Below are 21,313 nucleotides of genomic sequence, written 5' to 3' on the forward strand. Positions count from 1 at the left end.
AAGTATCTTTTTTTATTATAAGCAAAACTGTTGGATGTGAGAATTAACCTGAATTGCTAATTCTAATGTAAAAATGTTTCTTTTTTTTCCCCAGCTTTTGGTTTGGCTTCTGAAGATACAAAGAAAGAGGTCAAGCAGTCTCAGGTACTAATCCCAATGATCAAATCTTTTCCTCCCTTCTAAGATTCATTTGTATTGTCTCTAATGGGAACAGTAATCATTTCGTTCTTCAATTGTTATTTTTATTGTTACATGAATTCATATAATGTGGTCAACGTGGATTTTGAATCCGTAACGCAACCTATAGATGGACTTGCTTTTTAAAAATCCTTTAATATTTAAGGCTGATCCACTTGGTTTTAAAGTGATTTTGAGAAAAAAGGTGTTTCGACATAGAGTTGGACATTTTAATAGTCTTGCTTGGATACCATAGTTTTCCCCAGTCTTACCAAATACCTTTTTTTATTTCTTTTTTGTGACAGAGTTTCACTCTGTCACCCAGGCTGGAGTGCAATGGCATGATCTCAGATCACTGCAACCTCTGCCTCCTGGGTTCAAGCGATTCTCCTGTCTCAGCCTCCCTAGTAGCTGGGAATACAGGTGTGCGCCACCATGCCTGGCTAATTTTTGCATTTTTAGTAGAGACGGGGTTTCATCATGTTGCCCAGGCTGATCTCAAATTCCTGACCTCAAGTGATCCAGCCACGTCAGCCTCCCAAAGTGCTGGGATTACAGGCATGAGCCACCGCACCTGGCCCAGTCTTACCAAATATCTTAACCTTGGGTTTAATTTTCTCAGTCTGTGAAAGGATTTTACTATGTCACAGGTGTCACAGAAACCTGATTAGTCTCTCCTTGAAGGTGGCAATGTGTGAGAGGGCATGCTGGGGCCTGGGCGGGAGACCCAAAGGTGACTATGTACCAGAGAGTCAGAACCAGAAAGCTAGGCCAGGGGACTCGCAGAGAGCAGGCAATACTTATCCCAATCTCAGAGCTGCTGCTTTTAAATCACTGGTTGTAGTCAGGGAATGGCTCTAAATGTTTACTAGTTGGGCTTTGCACTAGATCAGTTTAGCATGTAAAACAGAGAAACAGTAGTTTAAAATATCAGTTGTTTTTGTCATATTAAAGCTCAGTTGACTATTTTTTACCCCACAATTGGTGTAAAAGCATTTTTTTAATAGAATGTTTCTTTTATCAACAGAGTATTTATTATCTGTTTTAACTGTACTATGAGATTCTTACACAGGGAAAATGATAATACTAATTTCTTACGATTTTAAGACCTTTTATGATTAATAAAGCATTTCACACATTTAATTTAATCTTCTCAATGATCCTGTTATTTGTTAAAGCAAATATTCTCATTTACAACAGAGAAAACTTAGCCTCAGGGAAGTTATGTGATTTGACCAAGGTCACATGATTTTTTTGTTTTCTTTTCAACTTTTATTTTAGGTCAAGGGGTACATGTGCAGGTTTGTTACATGGGTAGATTGCATGTCATAGGGGTTTGATGGATAGATTATTTTGTCCCTAGGTAAGAAGCATAATACCCAATGGGTAGTTTTTCAATCCTTGCTCTCCTCCCACCCTCCACTCTCAAATAGACCCCAGTGTCTATTGTTCTCTTATTTGTGTCCATGTGTACACTGTGTTTAGCTCCCACTTATAAGTGAGAACTTGTGGGTTTTCATTTTCTGTTTCTGCATTAATTGGGTTAGGCTAATGGCCTCCAGCTCCATCCATGTTGCTGCAAAGGCCGTGTTCTCATTCTTTTATATGGCTGTGTAGTATTCCATGGTGTATCCGTACCACATTTTCTTTATCCAGTCTACTGCTGATGGGCATCTAGGTTGATTCCATGTCTTTGCTATTGTGAATAGTGCTGTGATGAACATATGTGTGCATGTGTCTTTGTGGCAGAACAATTTATATTCCTTTGGGTATATGCCCAGTAATGAAATTGCTGAGTTGAATGGTAGTTCTATTTTATGTTCTTTGAAAAATCTCTTTCCACAGTGGCTGATCTAATTTACATTCCCACCAGCCGTATGTAAGTGTTCCCTTTTCTCTGCAACCTTGTCAGCATCTGTTATTTTTTGACTTTTTAATATTAATAGCCATTCTGACTACTGTGAGATGGTATTTCATTGTGGTTTTGAATTACATTTCCCTAATGAGTAGTGATGTTGAGCATTTTTTCATATGCTTGTTGGCTGCATGTATGTCTTCTTTTGAAAAATGTCTCTTCATGTCCTTTACCCATTTTTTAAATGGGGTTGTTTTTTGCTTGTTGATTAGCTTACATTCCTTACAGACTCTGGATATTAGGCCTTTGTCAGATGCATAGTTTGCAAATATTTTCTCCCATTCTGTAGGTTATCTGTTTACTCTGTTGATAATTTCTTTTGCTATGGACAAGCTCTTTCATTTAATTAGGCCCACTGGTCAAATTTTGTTGTTTTGAAGTTGCTTTTGTAGTCTTCTTCATGAAGTCTTTGCACAGGCCAATGCCCAGATGATATTTCCTATGTTTTCTTGTAGGGCTTTTATAGTTTTAGGTTTTACATTTAAGTCTTTAATTCATCTTGAGTTGATTTTTGTGTGTGATGTAAGGAAGGGGTCCAGTGTCAATCTTCAGTATATGGCTAGCCAATTATCCCAGCACTATTTATTGAATAGTGAGTCCTTTCCCCATTGCTTGTTTTTGTCAAAGATCAGATGGTTGTAGGTGTGTGGCTTTATTTCTGGGTTCTCTAACCTGTTCCATTGGTCTATGTGTCTGTTTCTGTAGCAGTACCATGCTGTTTGGTTACTGTAGCCTTGAAGTATAGTTTGAAGTCAGGTAATATGATGCCTCCAGCTTTGTTTCTTTGGCTTAGGATTGCTTTGGCTACTTGGGCTCTTTTTGTTTCCAAATGAATTTTAGAATTTTTTTTCTAATTCTGTGAAAAATGTCATTGGTAGTTTGATAGAAATAACATTGCATCTGCAAATTGCTTTGGGCAATGTGGCCATTTTAACAATATTTATTCTTCCTATTCATGAACAAGGAATGTTTTTCCATTTGTTTTGTTGTCTCTGATTTTTTTCAGCAGTGTTTTGTAATGCTCATAGAGATCTTTTACTTCTCTGGTTAGCTGTTTTCCTAGGTGTTTTATTCTTTTTGTGGCTACTTTTTTTTTTGAGATGGAGTCTCACTCTGTCACCCAGGCATGCAGTGGCGTGATCTCAGCTCACTACAACCTCCGCCTCCCAAGTTCAAGCGATTTTCCTGCCTCAGCCTCCCGAGTAGCTGGGATTATAGGCGCCTGCCACCACATCTGACTAATTTTTGTATTTTTAGTAGAGACGGGGTTTCACTGTGTTGCCCAGGCTGGTCTCAAACTCCTGACCGCAAGTGATTCGCCTGCCTCAGCCTCCCAAAGTGCCGGGATTACAGATGTGAGCCACCACGCTGGGCCTTTTTGTGAATGGGATTGCTTTCTTAATTTGCTGTCAGCATGGATGTTATTCGTGTATGGAAATGCTACTGATCTTTGCACATTGATTTTGTATCCTGAAACTTTGCTGAAGATTATTAGATCTTTTCTAGGTATAGTATCTTACCGTCTGTGAAGAGAGACACTTTGACCTCCTCTCTTCCTGTTTGGATGCCTTTATTTCTTTATCTTGTCTGATTGCTCTGGCTAGATTTCCAGTACTGTATTGAATAGGAGTGGTGAGAGTGGGCATCCTTGTCTTGTTCCTATTTTCAAGGGGAAAGCTTCCAGCTTTTGCCCATTCCATATGATGTTAGCTATGGGTTTGTCACAGACGGGTTTTATTATTTTGAGGTGTGTACCTTCGGTGCCTAATTTGTTGAAAGTTTTTAACGTGAAACGATGCTGAATTTTATCAGAAGCGCTTTTTTTTTTTTGCTTCTATTCAGATGACCATGTGGTTTTTGAAAAAGCCCTAGACAGATAGATTCATAGCCAAATTCTACCAGATGTGTAAAGCGCTGGTTCCAGTCCTACTGAAACTCTTCCAAAAAATTGAGGAAGAGGGACTGCTCCCTAACTCATTCTGCGAGGCCAGTATTTCTGATACCAAAACCTGGCAGAGACACAACAACAAAAGAAAACATCAGGCCAATATCCCTGATGAACATAGATGTAAAAATCTTCAACAAAAACGCTAGCAAACCAAATTCAGCAGCACATCAAAAGCTAATCCATCACAGTTAAGTTGGCTTTATTCTTAGGAGGCAAGGTTGATTCATCATAAGCAAATCAATAAATGTGATTCATCACCTAAACACATGATTATTAAAAAGTAAAGTTAGAATCCAAATTTTCTGAATCCTTGAATATTTCTCACTTTACTGTTTTATATTACACAGCCCTATGCATTATGATGTGTGTATTTGGCAATAATGAGGATCATTTGTGACACATTTAAAGTGCTACCTAATCCTGCGGTAGCACTCAAAGTCCTTGTGACTTTGAGCTCTGAATGGCAGGCATAAGGTTAACACTGGTCACGAGAACCAAAGTGTTGAAGTTCATCTCTTCTCCACCACTAGCCAGTTGTGGGGCTTAGTGAACCTCACTGTGCTCAGCCTCCTCATCTGTAAGATGGGGTAGTAGGACCTACCTCACAGGGCTGTTTTGAAGATTAAGTGTGCCTGTTTATAGCTTAGAACAATGCCAGGTCCTGTTTAAACGTTTACCTGATAAGACAACAAATCCTGTAAGCAGCCTTTTAAGAGGTTGCATAAGCCATCTTTCCTACCCGAACAAATCAAAGTAAAGAGGAACTGCTTTTGTCTGTTAAATTTGTTTTATGGAGGTAGTTGACTTCATATGAAGTAGTTGATGATAATGATGAAAAAAGGGTAGGTGCCAATATTATTGAGCATTTGCTTTGTGCAGACCCTGTGCTCAGCATTTTACTATCTTGTTCAACCTACAACACAATCCTGTGAAGTGGGTCTTGTCATTATTATTCCTATTCCAGTTGAAACAGGGCTTGAGCTAGTTGGTGGTGCATGCAGAATTAGAGCTCAGGGCCAACTGAGTGTAATCATGACCACATCTGATTATTTTATTCAGAATCTCTAGGGCAGTGGTGGGTAGTTGTGACTGGGTGGAAGATTCCATTTTACTTCTCTTCCCTTTAAAAGATTCCATATAAAATTCTTTTGAGGATGTCATATCTTCTTTTAATGAAGGACTTACAAACTAAGGATTACATGTATGGATTGCAAGTGTTCAAATATATTGTGACTTAAAAAATAAAACCTGTGTCAAAGGGTGACTTTAATATGCCTTTTCCTGGCTAGCATAGGAGCTGTCTGTGGGGTAGAGATTAATAGCAAATCTCTTTTGTATCTGAATAGCAATTCAGTTGACTTATAAAACCTTGACAGTGAGCACATTTTGATTGATATTGATAGCGTAAGAAACATGTGGCAGGCCGGGCGCGGTGGCTCACGCTTGTAATCCCAGCACTTTGGGAGGCCGAGGCGGGTGGATCACGAGGTCAGGAGATCGAGACCACGGTGAAACCCCGTCTCTACTAAAAATACAAAAAAATTAGCCGGGCGTGATGGCGGGCGCCTGTAGTCCCAGCTACTCGGAGAGGCTGAGGCAGGAGAATGGCGTGAACCCGGGAGGCGGAGCTTGCAGTGAGCCGAGATTGCACCACTGCACTCCAGCCTGGGCGACAGAGCGAGACTCCGTCTCAAAAAAAAAAAAAAAAAAAGAAACATGTGGCAGCAGCAATAATAAAACAAACCATGTGTTTCCTTCATCTTAGGAAGAACTGTCTTTTCACAAGGGAAGGTGGAGACAGAATTTTAATTGTTCTGTTAATTTAGTCTAATTTTCTTTCTCACAGGGGAAATTAGTCAAGACCATTTTGGTTCCATCTCAGTTCACCTAATTCAACTGTTTTTTGCATATTTTATTTTAACAGTTTACAAATTGAACCCCTTGAAATGGTTAATCATTTCCTAGCTATTGTGTCAGTCAACAGAGCTGCTGTGTTTAATAGCAAAGAGAAAGATGTATCATTTTCGTTGCTTTTCTTTGATTTCACAAAGATAGCTATCTGATGGAAAGTCCAGTTGGTTTTGCAGCTTCAGTTGCTTAGTCTAGAACTGTAGCATTCTGGATATTTTTCATCTTTTGACTTGTTGATGAAGGTGACTTTTGCTTTCTATATTATTTTTTAGCTCACTCTCAAAATCTATTCACATCTAATGATGTGTATTTTTTAAAGCATGCCTCCTGAGGAAGGCTGGACAGGCGTTATCATGGCGGTGTGAGGAAGAGCACTGGGACCGAGTTAGGAGACCTGGTTTGTAATTCTGGTTCTGTGGCCAGAATGACTGCTGGACCTTGGGAAAATGATTTATCTTTTCTGAGCCTCTGTTATCTCATTTGCAAAAGGGGAGTGTTGGGTTGAATCATCTCCAATGCTGTTTTTAGATCTAACAATTCTATTTTTCCAGGAGCCTCAGCTGGCAGCCAAAGCTGTGGCATCCAGAAGGCAGCTTGGCCTGGGGCAGGTGGTGGGTTGCCAGTGGAGCCAAATGGCTCCTCTGGATCTGAGGCTGGCCCCTTCCCTGAGGGCAGGTTGTCTTCCTAGTCAAGAGTGGCATTTAGAGTAAGTCTGCACATGCTGACTTACGGTGATAACCTGGCTTTGATTCAGCGCATTCAGGGAACTGGATTGAACTTTCCAGTCTTTTTTAGTAATTTCTTCCAGATCTACATGTTTTATCAGGATTAAGTTAGGTGTCACTTGATCCATCCTGAGAGTTAACAAATCAGCATATAACTATTGGCTCTCCTCTACTCAGCATTTCTAGTCTCGAGACAAAGATAATTTCAGAATATGCCACTAAAGGTAGTCGCTCCCCTGTGTTTAGCTCTCTCTTCCCCGAGTGTTGTCATGGTCCCTTTGATATTCTTAGAGGATGCATCTCTGTGGATACGTCTCTTGGCTTTTAAGCTGCTCCCAGTTTTGTTGGTAAGGGCTCATGACCACATTTCTTGTTGCAGTCTGTGAAGAAAATTGAAGGATATTTGCCACCATCCCATTGTCATAATTATAGCATATGACTGTTGAAAGCAAGAAAGGGCAATTAGGGAGAAAATTCGTCTTAGTCTGCAGAGAAGACAATGAAAATGGCACATTTAGCTGCTGACACTTTGCACTTTGCCAGATAAATCTTTTGAAAGTTCTTCCCTTGATTTACACAGAGTCGAGGTCAGGTATTTCTGTGCCCACATCCAGATTTCTGTGTCTGGAGCTCTCCAGCTCTTAAGGTGCCCCTTCTGCGCTCCTGATTTTTTTTTTTTTTTTTGAGATGGAGTCTTGCTCTGTCACCCAGGCTGGAGTACAGTGGCACGATCTCGGCTCACTGTAACCTCCACCTCCTGGGTTCAAGCGATTCTCCTGCCTCAGCCTCCTGAGTAGCTGGGACTACAGGCGCCTGCCATCATGCCCAGCTAACTTTTGTATTTTTAGTAGGGATGGGGTTTTACCGTATTGGCCAGGCTGGTCTCGAACTCCTGACCTTGTGATCCACCTGCCTTGACCTCCCAAAGTGCTGGGGTTACAGGCATGAGCCACTGCACCCAGCCTCTGTGCTCCTGAATTCTAGTGACTGCCATAGGCTGGCCTCCGAGGCCCTGTGCAGGCCCCTAGGACTACTCCTCAGGTTGGAGAGAACATTGTGGTGACATTCTTGAAGATGGTATGACTGCACCCAAAAGATGATAAAGTGCAATAATTAGTAGAACTCATCTTCATGAGGAGCATCCTCCCAGGTTCGAGACTATCCTCTGATATGTTCATGATGCTTTATGGTTTACAGGGCTTTAAAAATGAACCCTCCTGAGAATATCATGAACCACTTAAACGTTCACTGCATCTTACACAATAAGAAAGAGCTTCAGCTCAATCAAATGATTTGCCCAAGATCACATGAGAAGGGCACAGCCCCACCTAAGAGGTCTGTCATGATACAGAAGTACATCATTGCTCCGTGGTCCCTTAGGTTTCGGTCTCATTTCTTTAGGGAAGCGTTTCCAAGCTCCGGTTTTCAAATCTTCCTCCCATGTGCTGATACATACCATGCACCATGCATGTTTACTCAGTGTACTGCTGGCTTTGTTATGTACTGAGATTCATCTTTTTCTCTTTCATTTAAAATACAGGATTTGGAGGAAAGTGGTATATCAAGGAAAAATGACATAGGTAAGTAATGATTTTTTTAACCTAAGAGTGTGTACTCAGGTGTATTTTGTATGAATTGTATTTCCACGAAGTGATTCTTTTCTGATTTTATTTATGGGGTAAATATTGTTGTTCAAATATTCTGTCTTTGGCCCAGCCTAACGTTTGCTCTCCTGAAGATGTGAGGCAAACACTTCTCAGATGGGCATGTTGGCATGTGGTGGATTTATGTTTACTCAGTGAGATATGTTGGATTTAATTCCCTCTGGCATCATTCATTGAGCTTCCAGTAAGGATAAAGCACCATGCCTGGTGGGCTCTCTGGGGGAATGCAGAGAGGAAGGAGACATGGTCCCTGTTATTAAGGACCCACGCGATGTGGGAGAAAAGGACAAGCTATGACATTTGCGCAGGCCATCCAGGAGCAGGCTCTCCACTCGCTGACCTGCAGACACCTCCATGCCTTTCAGGAGTCAGCTCACCAGTCACGTCTGCCAAAATTGTCCCAAGCATCCTGGCCTGGAAGCTGTTACCCCTTCCTTTGTAAGGCATCATTCTTCTGTCATTGCCCATTCCTTATTTGTACTCCTTTGAAACACCCACCCTGCCATAGATTGTAAGTATCTTCAGAAATGTGACCAGGAGTTAGACTTAAAAAAAAAAATTTCATGGGAAGCATGCCCAGTGTGTAAGGCCACACCTCTGTGTGTAGGGGTGAGTCTGTCCCTGAAGGGTGTGAATTTTGTCAATGTCTTTCCTCCCAGGGTAGGAGGAATGACCCAAGTCTGGAACACAATCAGCCAGGACCTGGGCACCAGTAGCAGTGGAACCTCACAGGAGGCCTATGGTGTCAGGGGGTATGCGGTCCATGGGAGAAGTCTCCCTTCAGACACAGGTGGTTGGCTCACCTCCAGTTTCATGATGGATAAGCCTGGGTTCCAGGAAACAGGAAGGGAACAATATGTTCTTCTTACTTCCTCTCCACTGTTTTCCATGGAGACCTGGAAGGCGAGCTCTAGATAAGAGGGAAAAGGATAAATGAAAGTGTTCCTTTCTAGGCCTTTCCTTCCTGGGCCTGGGTTCTGAGGGGTGCAGAAGTTCAGGAGAGCCCCCCCGCCCCTGGGTGGAAGTGGGAGGATGACCTGTCGGGCACGCATATCTAGGGCCCACAGGGGAGTGTGTTGGGGTCTGCGGGGTCTGAGAACAGCTATATTTAAGGAACCACGTCAATTTGTTGCTTTTTCTTCTCTGTATTATAACACCCTGTATGGTTTAGCCACACCTTTCCATGTGGAGATTTTCTTCCCTGCTACCAACTCTGTGGCTGTGGCTTTGAGCATTTATTTGTAGTTTATGGGAGCAGATGAGTCTCTGGTTATTAAATGAATTAATGATGCAAGTCTGGAACATGGGCTTGAAACTACGAAGGGGAAGTTACCTTGGACAAGTAAATTTATGTTCTTGCAATTGCACATGGCAAGTCGAGTGATACCTAACTTGGTATCAGTTCATCTGAAAAAGACCCAGGGGGCTTATTTGTCACAATCTTTGTGTGAGCCTACAAGACCAGGAGGCTACTAAAGATCCTGTGTGGTTGCAGTGACAACAGTAGATTCAGGGCACCGAGAGCATGGCTCACAGTCAGAGCTGGGAGATAGCCTCCATGCACGGGATGCTGTTTCTCCTTCAGCTTGCTGCCTAACTGATAGATTCACTAGTATATCATTATTCTCACCAAGTAAACATAATTGGAGTGGCCCGCTTTGTGCGTGTGTGTTTGTGGGTGTGTGTATATGCATGCATATTTATCCCTCAGCTTTAAATCATAAGGCTGCTTGCTACTCAGCTTATATCAGAAGAACACCAGCATGATGAAACCCATTTTTCTACATAATTTCTGACCAGGAAGATGAGCACTTTACAGTAGAGTTCTTGGCCCATGGTAGGTGCCCAGCAACTGAAGACACAGAGCATTTGGTTTCTTCTGCTTTCATAGGAGAATCATTGCTCTTCAGCATCTGTTTTCTAACTATCTCTCTGTCCTGCTGCCTTTCCTGAGCACTGTCTGCCACTCACCATTGGCTTTGGCATTGCATTGGCCCTTTAGGTATCCTTGACTAATTTCTTTATCTTCCCCTTCTAGCCTGTCACTCTGATTATTATTGTCAGGTACTTAGTGTGTGGCCCATTTATTGCCCATTCCTGGAGGAGAAACAATGACGATCCATCTTGAGTTGTGACAGTGTTTGCTGAAGGCAGATTGCAGTGAGTTTAAAGAAGTGCAACCAAGATGATAAGGAAATCGTGGAATTGTCTTATTTAGCTCTGTGGACTGGGCAGCGGGAGCTTAAGAGTCAGGTGGTTGGATGGCATACCCAGAGAAGACAGCTACCAAGATAAGCTCTGGGATCTGGACTCAGCCAGAATGTGATTCAGTGAAGGGATGGCTTAGGCTGTATGTCAGAAAATATTTCTTGGTACTGGTATAAAGAACAGCAGGAATTTAAACACATAAGCTGTTTTCAGCGCCGAACTGTACTGACCATACTAACCTGGTTCTTTTCTGGAATGGGTTGGGGCTGACTAGCATGTCAATGATCTTCCGGCATTCATTATGATCAGGGTTGCAGGAGCTCCCCTCCCCTTTAGCCTTGTCCTCGATAATACCCCCATGCGTCCTGTTCCTTGGCCGTACCTAACCGCTGGTATTTTCCGGCCCTAAATTTGATTCTGTCCCAAACTTTCACTGCTGCTCCCTCTGTGGGGAGGGTCTTCCCACCCCTTTTTTCCCCCATCTTCGGGACAGTGTCCTCCTTCCCTCCTTTGGGAAGGCCCCACTGCCTGGGACCCCACTTGGCTCCTGAGGCCCTTCCCCCATTTGGAAGTGATTAATCTAGAGCCCAAGCCTCTCAGCATGGTATATAAATCCCTCATGATTTGACTTAATGGATCTGCCTCCCTTTCTAACTTTATCACCTACTGTACCCCGCCCTGCTCCTTTTCTCAGAAATGCCTGACAGACATGGTCGTTCACTCAGGGAGACTGCAGAGATACCACAGGCTGTGGGCTCTGTGGTGATCCCACTGATCTGCTACCCTCTGTGTGTGTGTCTGCGGCTTTTTAAAGGAAACTCAAGAAATACCTCCTCCTGGAAGCTGTCCTTGCACTTGCCCCCGATCATCTGGGCTCCAGTGCCCTGTGCTCAGTTAGCTCTGGCTTTCCACTTACTGCTTTGTGTTATAATGGCCTGCCTATGAACGAGGCTCAGACACTCCAGGGCTGCAACTGGGCTCACTCATTCTTGTATCGCGGAGCCCTACACTTAGTAGGTACTCAGAAGATGTTTGCTGAATGAATGAAGCATGCATGATTGAAGTATAGGAAAAAGGGAGAGGCCAGCATGATTTCTTAGTAGCTATGTTAAAAAGAGGACAGATACAACTCACAGGACATGACCCAGGTATGGGAAGAATTTGCTTTTTAATCTTCTTGCAAATCCTCTTCCCTGTATGGAAATGCTGTTGTCTTCATGAGAAGATAGTGGGAGCTTTGCTGAGCTGGTAGGAGTGGCAGGAGTTGGTTACTGTGATGAGCAGTGAGTGCAGGATTAAGCTTTATTTTTATTTTTATTTTTATTTTTTTTTAGAGATGTAGTCTTGCTGTGTTGCTCAGGCTGACCCCAAGCTCCTGGGCCCAAGCAATCCTCCCACTTCAGCTTCCCAAGTAGCTGAGACTTCAGGTGCATGCCACCATGCCCAGCTAGGATTAACCTTTTGATAGAGAAATCTGCTCTTTAAAAAATGTGTTATGAAATAATTTGAACATATAAGAAGTTATAAAGAGAATAATATAATGAACATTCATGTATTATATGTTCATTGGATTAAGAAATAAAATATCACCTAGATTAAGAAATTAAATACCATTAACACAGCTGAAACCTTTTAACCATTATCCTGATTTGGTATTTATCATACTCGTGTAATCTTTTATACCTTCACATGCTATGTGTGTATATGTTTGGTACATATACATTTTAATATATTTATGTGTATATTGTTGCAAACTATTGATTTATATAGTTATTCTTTTGCAACTTGCTTTTTTCAGCATTATAACTATGGGATTTATCCATCTGGATTGATACATGTAGTACTGGTTAATTTTTATTGCTGCATAGTATTCAAGTTAATATATCTTGTTAGTGGATATTTTTGTTGCTTCCCATTTTTTTCTTTTACATAGTGCCACTGTAAACACTTTTGTCACGTATCCTTGTGCACACATCTGAGTTTCTCAAGGATGATTAGTAAGAGTGGAATTTCTGGGTCATTGGGAATGTGCATCTTCTTTATTAAATTTTAGAAAAATTATTCTCTGAGGCTTATTTACTCCATTCTTAACAAAAAGAAATCTTTATAACTCCTTTTTAGATGTGTCAGTTTATATTAATGTTTCAGGTGTAGTAGATCCAAGATAAGAATTCAGTTGAAACTGAAGACACCCATTTAAGTCTTACCCATGTGTCCAACATATAAAGCCGAGAAGCTCGTTTAAAATAAAGACAGGTATATGGAATGTTCCTATTTATATAAACTCCTAAAGAAAAGGAATTAGGTCATATTCAGTAGGCTGTTCAGCGTTTCCTTTTACATATTTTATTTAGTTTTAACCAAAGAGCATTTTAGGTTATTTTTAGGATCTAGATGGCTCACTGTGGAGCTATCTGTTGTGTGAATATTTGAGCAAGTGAATAAATGAATGGAGCTATAGAATAGAGCATAAGAACAATCAAATATAATGGATTAAAATTAAAATCAAATTAGGGTCTCTGAGCTGAGGTCTTAAAGAGAAAGATTCATGGCGGGGGAAAGGTCCCCACATGGCTTTGCTGACAATCTGGCTGAAGGCTACAATTTATGTGGCACCTTCCTCTGCCAACATTCCTGTCTGGTGGCAGGGTGCTGACACAATCACTGTTTTATCCATTTCTTTGTTATAGGCCCAGAACCTGGGGAGGCCTAACGTGTTTCTCTGGGGGACAGCCTTGCTACTGCCGTTGGCAAGCCCTCTGATGGTCTTTGTGGGCAGGACATACTCGGGTTTCCTTCCTGCTCACCGTTGTAAAAAGCTGGCTGCCTTCAGGTGCATCTCTAGCAGGCTGGCGAATACTGCCAGCATGGGGTGTTATAGATGGGCTTTATGCAGGACTTCGCGCTAAAGCCCTGTTGCTAAGGAATTGCTGTGGCCAGTTTCCTGGAGATAACACCTAATCCTGGCTAGGTGCCTTATGAGGCAGGGTAGGGATTATTGAGTTACTTATTTGCAAACCCTTGTGAACTCATGGGAGATGGGCAGTTACTGTTGAGTGTCACCTTAAAGGGCCATTCAGAACATTCTTGAAGTAGTGTAGTAGTGAGCTAGGACTACATAACAAAGTACCACAAAACATGGCTTAGTACAAGCAACAGAAATGTATTGTCTCACAGTTCTGGAGGTTAGAAGTCTGACATCAAAGTGTGGGCAGGGTTGGTTCCTTCTGAGAGCTGGGAAGGAAGGATCTGTTCCAGGCCTCTCTCTTTGGCTTGTAGATGGCCATCTTCTCTGTGTGTCTCCTCATATCATCTTTCTTCTGTGTGTGTCATTTATGGGTCCAAATTTCTCCTTTTTCTAAGGATACTGGTTGTATTGGATTAAGGTTCACCCTGATGACCTCGCTTTAACTTGATTCCCTCTGTAAAGACCCAATTCTAAATGAAGTCACATTCTGAGGTATTGGGGGTTAGGACTTAAAAACTATTAATTTTAGAGGACATGTTTCAACTCATAACAGGTAGCAGCACAGTGTAGGATTATGTGGGAATTGTTAAAAAGCTACTTGTGAACGTTAGATTTTCAGCTACTGGGAAGATTAGTGTTCTAGATATTTTCACACATTTTCAGCCATTCTTTCTGACAGATGCAGGTGCACATTCTCAGTTTGGTGCCATAGACTGGGTCTGGTACAGTCAGCTTATTTACTTGCTAACTTCTAGGAAGGAAGTTTGGGAAACAGTTTAAAAAGAGAGAAAATTTTGTCTCTAGAATTACATACAAATTGATTTTTTCCCCTTAAGAGTTTATTGCCTGAAGGTTTGCTTTGTAGCTATTTTTCACTTGTTTTCAAGTTTATTTTAATAATTGTGTAAAAAGAAATACCTGAAAACTATTTTTTTTTGTTCTAGACTTAAAAGGAATTGTATTCGTCATCCAGAGTCAAAGTAATTCTTTTCATGCAAAGAGAGCAGAGCAGTTAAAAAAAAGCATCTTAAAGCAGGCTGCAGATCTTACTCAGGTATGTAGCTATGGCTGGGGGGGCCTGCCAGTTATGTATTTCTTGATTACCTTGATGTTTTCCAAAACACTGGATCTGTGGAGAATCAGTTTTTATTTAGACGAGAATAACTCCTCTGACTCATTTTGCTTATTTAATATTGAGTATTTGTTGTTGAAAATGTTTTGGTCAGCTGGGCGTGGTGGCTCACGCCTGTAATCCCAGCACTGTGGGAGGCCAAGGTGGGCGGATCCCTTGACGTCAGGCGTTCGAGACCAGCCTGCCAACATGGCGAAACCCCGTCTCTACTAAAAATACAAAAATTAGCAGGGCATAGTGATGCATGCCTGTAATCCCAGCTACTCAGGAGGCTGAGGCGGAAGAATCGCTTGAACCCAGGAGGCAGAGGTTGCAGTGAGCCAAGATCACACTACTGCACTCCAGCCTGGGTGACAGAGTGGGACTCTTGTCTCAAAAAAAAAAAAAAGAAAAAAAGTTTTGGTTAATTCCTAATGTACAAATTATCATATTCTGAATTTTGTGTGTGTGTGTGTATGTATGTGTGTGTGTATATATATATAAAAATATATATAAGTTTAAGAGAGCTATATAATTGTGTGGGGCAACTGTGGATTTGTCACGAAGTATAATAAAAGCAAGTAGAAGAAATAACTTTTTAAAGGCAAGGCTTAAAATAGAGATAATTAATGTTCAAAATTTTGGTAACAAGTTCTAAGGCAATTTTCATGTTGGAATAACATTTTCATTAATCTTAGTGCAGTGCTTCTTCTATGAGTCTCTTAATCTGCTTTTTTAATTGGATGTCATTAATTTAACTTTTGAGTTGATTTATAATGTAATATTCCAGAAGGATTATGGAGAGAAAAATCTACGCGTGTAGGTACATTTTAATAACATTTAAAATAGGCGTGAACAGAATATAAAGCTGCTCTGAATAATGCTGGAGGTTTGGAGTGAGGGAGGATCTACCTTGTGCTGCCCTGTAGGTGCTTTCCTTCTTTAGCTAAGTAAGTCCATCAAGACCTCTGCACCATGTTTTGATGTCCATCAAGACCGAAGTGCTTGCCTGTAGATAAATGCTATCCCTTTGTTCTCCCAGGAAAGAACTCTTTGACAAGAGACATGTGTGCGTGACAGATTGTTTTCTTTCTCTTCATGGGTATTGGAAAATAAAGGGTCAGAAATGTCAATGGAAACATAAACAGCCTTAACAGTATTCAAGGCAAGGAACTGCTGGGAATAAGGTTTATTGTGCTTAATATTTAAATGCTTTATATATAAACTGTATCAAACTGTCTTGCATCCCTGCAAGGCCAGGTTCTCTGGGTTGCTCTGCTTGAAACATTGTACTTTCTCAAGGGAAAGGAAAGTAACACATGCTATAGATTGTTTTTCAGTAGCCAAAGATAGGAGCAGCTTGATAAGTTAAAAATTTTTCTTTTTTGGCCTGGCGCGGTGGCTCACGCCTATAATCCCAGCACTTTGGGAGGCTGAGGCGGGTGGATCATGAGGTTGAGAGATCGAGACCATCCTGGCCAACGTGGTGAAACCCTGTCTGTACTAAAAATATAAAAATTAGCTGGGCATGGTGGTGCGTGCCTGTAGTCCCAGCTGCTCAGGAGACTGAGGCAGGAGAATCGCTTGAACCCAGGAGACAGAGGTTGCAGTGAGCTGAGATTGCACCACTCCCCTCCAGCCTGGTGACAGAACAAGATTCTGTCTCAAAGAAAAAAAAAATTTTTTTTTCTTTTTTTTTGGAAACCTAACTTTTGGAGGTTTTCTCCTACTAAATCTTCCTGGATTTTATTAGAGAGGCAGACAAGACAGGGATGCCCTCTCTCACCACTCCTATTCAACATAGTGTTGGAAGTTCTGGCCAGGGCAATCAGGCAGGAGAAGGAAATAAAGGGTATTCAATTAGGAAAAGAGGAAGTCAAATTGTCCCTGTTTGCAGATGACATGATTGTATATCTAGAAAACCCCATCGTCTCAGCCCAAAATCTCCTCAAGCTGATAAGCAACTTCAGCAAAGTCTCAGGATACAAAATCAATCTACAAAAATCACAAGCATTCTTATACACCAATAACCGACAGAGAGCCAAATCATGAGTGAACTCCCATTCAGAATTGCTTCAAAGAGAATAAAATACCTAGGAATCCAACTTACAAGGGATGTGAAGGACCTCTTCAAAGAGAACTACAAACCACTGCTCAATGAAATAAAAGAGGATACAAACAAATGGAAGAACATTCCATGCCCATGGGTAGGAAAAATCAATATCGTGAAAATGGCCATACTGCCAAAGGTAATTTATAGATTCAATGCCATCCCTATCAAGCTACCAATGACTTTCTTCACAGAATTGGAAAAAACTACTTTAAAGTTCATATGGAACCAAAAAAGAGCCTGCATCGCCAAGTTAATCCTAAGCCAAAAGAACAAAGCTGGAGGCATCATGCTACTTGACTTCAAACTATACTACAAGGCTACAGTAACCAAATCAGCATGGTACTGGTACCGAAACAGAGATATAGACCAGTGGAACAGAACAGAGCCCTCAGAAATAATACCACACATCTACAACCATCTGATCTTTAACAAACCTGGCAAAAACAAGAAATAGGGAAAGGATTACCTATTTAACAAATGGTGCTGGGAAAACTGGCTAGCCATATGTAGAAAGCTGAAACTGGATCCCTTCCTTATGCCTTATACAAAAATTAATTCCAGATGGATTAAAGACTTAAATGTTAGACCTAAAACCATAAAAACCCTAGAAGAAAACCTAGGCAGTACCATTCAGGACATAGGCATGAGCAAGGACTTCATGTCTAAAACACCAAAAGCAATGGCAACAAAAGCCAAAATTGACAAATGGGATCTAATTAAACTAAAGAGCTTCTGCACAGCAAAAGAAACTACCATCAGAGTGAACAGGTAACCTACACAATGGGAGAAAATTTTTGCAACCTACTCATCTGACAAAGGGTTAATATCCAGAATCTACAATGAACTCAAACAAATTTACAAGAAAACAAACAGCCCCATCAAAAAGTGGATGAAGGATATGAACAGACACTTCTCAAAGGAAGACATTTATGCAGCCAAAAAATACATGAAAAAATGCTCATCATCACTGGCCATCAGAGAAATGCAAATCAAAACCACAATGAGATACCATCTCACACCAGTTAGAATGGCAATCAGTAAAAAGTCAGGAAATGACAGGTGCTGGAAAGGATGTGGAGAAATAGGAACACTTTTACACTGTTGGTGGGACTGTAAACTAGTTCACCGTTGTGGAAGTCAGTGTGGCGATTCCTCAGGGATCTAGAACTAGAAATATCATTTGACCCAGCCATCCCATTACTGGGTATATACCCAAAGGATTATAAATCATGCTGCTATAAGGACACATGCACACGTATGTTTATAGCAGCACTATTCACAATAGCAAAGACTTGGAACCAACCTAAATGTCCAACAATGATAGACTGGATTAAGAAAATGTGGCACATGTACACCATGGAATACTATGCAGCCATAAAAAATGATGAGTTCATGTCCTTTGTAGGGACATGGATGAAACTGGAAACCATCATTCTCAGCAAACTATGGCAAGGACAAAAAACCAAACACCGCATGTTCTCACTCACAGGTGGGAATTGAACAATGAGAACACGTGGACACAGGAAGGGGAACATCACACACCGGGGACTGTTGTGGGGTGGGGAGAGGGGGGAGGGATAGCATTAGGAGACATACCTAATGCTAAATGATGAGTTAATGGGTGCAGCACACCAACATGGCACATGTATACATATGTAACAAACCTGCACGTTGTGCATGTATACCGTAAAACTTAAAGTATAATAATAATAAAATTTTTAAAAAAAGAATCATTCATAAAGATAAAGCAAACAAACAAAAAAAAGAGAGGCGGACATGCAGCAACCTTGACTGGCTGGCGTCTTCCATCTGCTTTGCTGGAGGCGCTAGTGGGGTGGCCAAGTGCAGGCTGCTGCAGGGAGGAGGAGGAGCCAGGAGCCCAGATAATCCATCTCTCAGGTGGATCCAGGGAAGCTCTAACTGGATTTTGCTCAGTCAGACCTTGCCAGTTACCCCAAACTGTGTGGTCAGCGATGACATCAGAACCACAGTTAGGCATCCCTTACTCATATGAATTAAGAGCACACTTTTCCCTATGTCACCTGCATGTGCCCCTGCTCCCAGCAATACCTTTCGTTTTGCAGATACAGATTTGTGTTTTTTAATTATGTATCTTCCCCATTTAATCCATACCAGTAGTGCTTTCCATTGATATGGATAGCGACGCCCCTTGCCATCCAAGCCTAGTTGATTGCATATGCCCCTATACTTCCTCTACTGTTCATCTACTCTTATTTTATTGTTGGCCAATTTTATTTCTGTGCAAATAGATAATCACTCATTGCTGGCTCTCTACCTGCCTTTCCCCTTCTGTTCTTCTGGGAAGAGTAGTTTTCAGAGCACCTTTGAGCAGGGCAGTGTTCCTGGGACTTGGTTTACAGCGGGGATAAGGCATGTGGGTACGTTTTGGTGGGAAGCAATAGAAATTATAAAGTATTCCTTCTTCTCCTCTTCCCCTTAGGAAAAATGAGAGTTGGCAGGGTGCTGCTGGGGGCTGGGTATGCCTGCTTCTTTGAGAGGCCCTGGGGCTCCACAAAGGATAGGGCCCAGGTACAAGAGCACTGGATGCTTAAAACTGACTCTAGGCTCTGGGGAGGATAGTTAGAGGTTCCCGTGTAAGCTGAACTTGGTAGTTGTATTTAGGAATGGACAATGTGTTATAGCTTCTCTTTGGTGTCTGTCAGGATTGAGGCAAGATGGTAGGCAGCTGAGCAGGTGTGGATTCAGCAGAGCAGAAGGAACCTCCATTGCTTGTTACCTTGTGCCAACACGGTTGCACCAGAGCTTATTAACTGAAGTTCCTGTCTCTAGATCCCAGCTTCATCTTCTACCGCTCACTCCCTTGTGCTTTATTTGCCAGTAACTTCAAACTAGTATATGGTTCTAGGATCACTTGCCGTATTAGTCCATCTTTACATCGCTATAAAGAAATACCTGAGACTGGGTCATTTATAAAGAAAAGAAGTTTAATTGGCTCATGGTTCCATAGGCTGTACAGGAAGCATGACAGCTTCTGGAGAGGCCTCAGGAAACTTTCAGTCATGGCAGAAGGTGAAGGGGAAGCAGGCACGTCTTATGTGGCTGGAGCAGGAGGGATAGAGAGAGAGAGGAGGTGCTACACACGTTTAAGCAACCACATCTCTCAATAACTCACTCTCCTCACGACAGTACCAACGGGGATGATGTTAAACTATGAGAAACTGCCCCCATGATCCAGTCACCTCCCTCCAGGCCCTACTTCCAACATTGGGGATTACAATTCCACATGAGATTTGGGTGGGGACACAGATTCAGACCATATCACATGCTATGCCCCTGTGGCTTTGTATATTGTAGATCCAGTCTTCTTGTCAAGCTCATGTATCCCCATAAAGGTTTTCCGTGCACCATCTTGACCCGCCATGCTAAGCTACTTCCTTTTTGGTTCCACTTTTGTATCTTGGACAAACTTCTATTGTATACTTTTCAACTGTGTATTATTTGTTACCTGTTTCTTATACAAATTTTGAGAGCAGAGAATAGACTATGTCTTATGAGTTGATTCTTCAGAACCAAGCATTGAATCTTTGAAATTCATGATCTTTTCTTTCCCAGAGTTACTTTCTTCTCTATTGTAATAGAAGTTTCCTTGTATTTCTCCTACATACAGTATAGACCTTCGGCTGTACGTATGCATGCATGCACACACATGCTGTATTAAATCACAAGTTCTTTGAAGGCAGACACTTCTTTTGATCCTTCCATAGCACCTTGAACATAGTAGGTATTCAGCATATGGCAACTGAATTGACTCTAAGAAATTTATCAAATGAAAATGAAAATTTAAGTAACTTACGTATTTTATTCCTGTTAACTCTTAAATGGATAATGGCCAACCTCCCTCTTATTAAATATAGTAGCTATTTACTTCTCTCAGTGAAACCACAGAGTTTAGGAAGAAGAGTAGAAAAAAAATTAGGTATGAGCTGGTGCTAGAAAAATATGATCTTATGAATAATTAAATCTTTTGGAGATAATATGAAAAATAACCAGAAGATTCACTTGACTACTTTAACACAGACAACATAACAGTGACTTAAAGAAGGTGGAAATCCTTCAGTATTGAAACAAAATAAAAAAAAAAAAAGAAGATGGAAGATATGCTTCTCCCTACCCAACAGTCTAGTCAGTGGGGGCCTGGGGAGGCAGCTCTGCTCCAGGTTCCTCTGTCCTGTTACTTGGATGAAGTGTCTTGTCCTGTTTGGTTGAAGCTGACCTACATTCTGCATTCCAGTGTGTGTAGGCCAAGCTGCTTCCTTTTAAGGATTTTGTACCTTGCAGTTGTATATGTTGTGTCCCTTTATATACCTATGTCCAGGATATATCATGTGGGTACACTTGGTCTGGGAAGTGTAATGTCTAGTTGGGTGGCCCTGTATTCAGCTAGAACTCAAGGGGTTCTAATCTTTAGAAGGGAAAGGGAGCTTGGATACAGAGGGACAAATCGATGTCTCTGCCAAAGTCAGGATTTTGTTTTCAAATCAAGGACTCACTTAGTCTACAGAATTTATCTATGAACCTCTCATTCATTCTT

At 41.5% G+C, this 21,313-nt stretch overlaps 1 protein-coding gene across 4 annotated transcripts in view; it reads left to right on the forward strand.

Annotated features, from left to right (window-relative positions):
* The window catches only part of B3GLCT (beta 3-glucosyltransferase), a 128,508-nt gene that overhangs the window by 15,116 nt on the left and 92,079 nt on the right, over window positions 1-21,313 (forward strand). For all 4 annotated transcript variants that reach the window (XM_055244376.2, XM_063618868.1, XM_055244377.2 and 1 more), the window contains exons 2-4: window positions 95-144; window positions 8,217-8,256; window positions 14,461-14,570. In XM_055244376.2, coding sequence (XP_055100351.2) covers window positions 95-144; window positions 8,217-8,256; window positions 14,461-14,570 — 200 coding nt within the window. The remainder of the gene's footprint in view (window positions 1-94; window positions 145-8,216; window positions 8,257-14,460; window positions 14,571-21,313) is intronic.

The sequence above is a fragment of the Symphalangus syndactylus genome, chromosome 15 (genome assembly GCF_028878055.3).
Source record: "Symphalangus syndactylus isolate Jambi chromosome 15, NHGRI_mSymSyn1-v2.1_pri, whole genome shotgun sequence".
NCBI lineage: Eukaryota > Metazoa > Chordata > Mammalia > Primates > Hylobatidae > Symphalangus > Symphalangus syndactylus.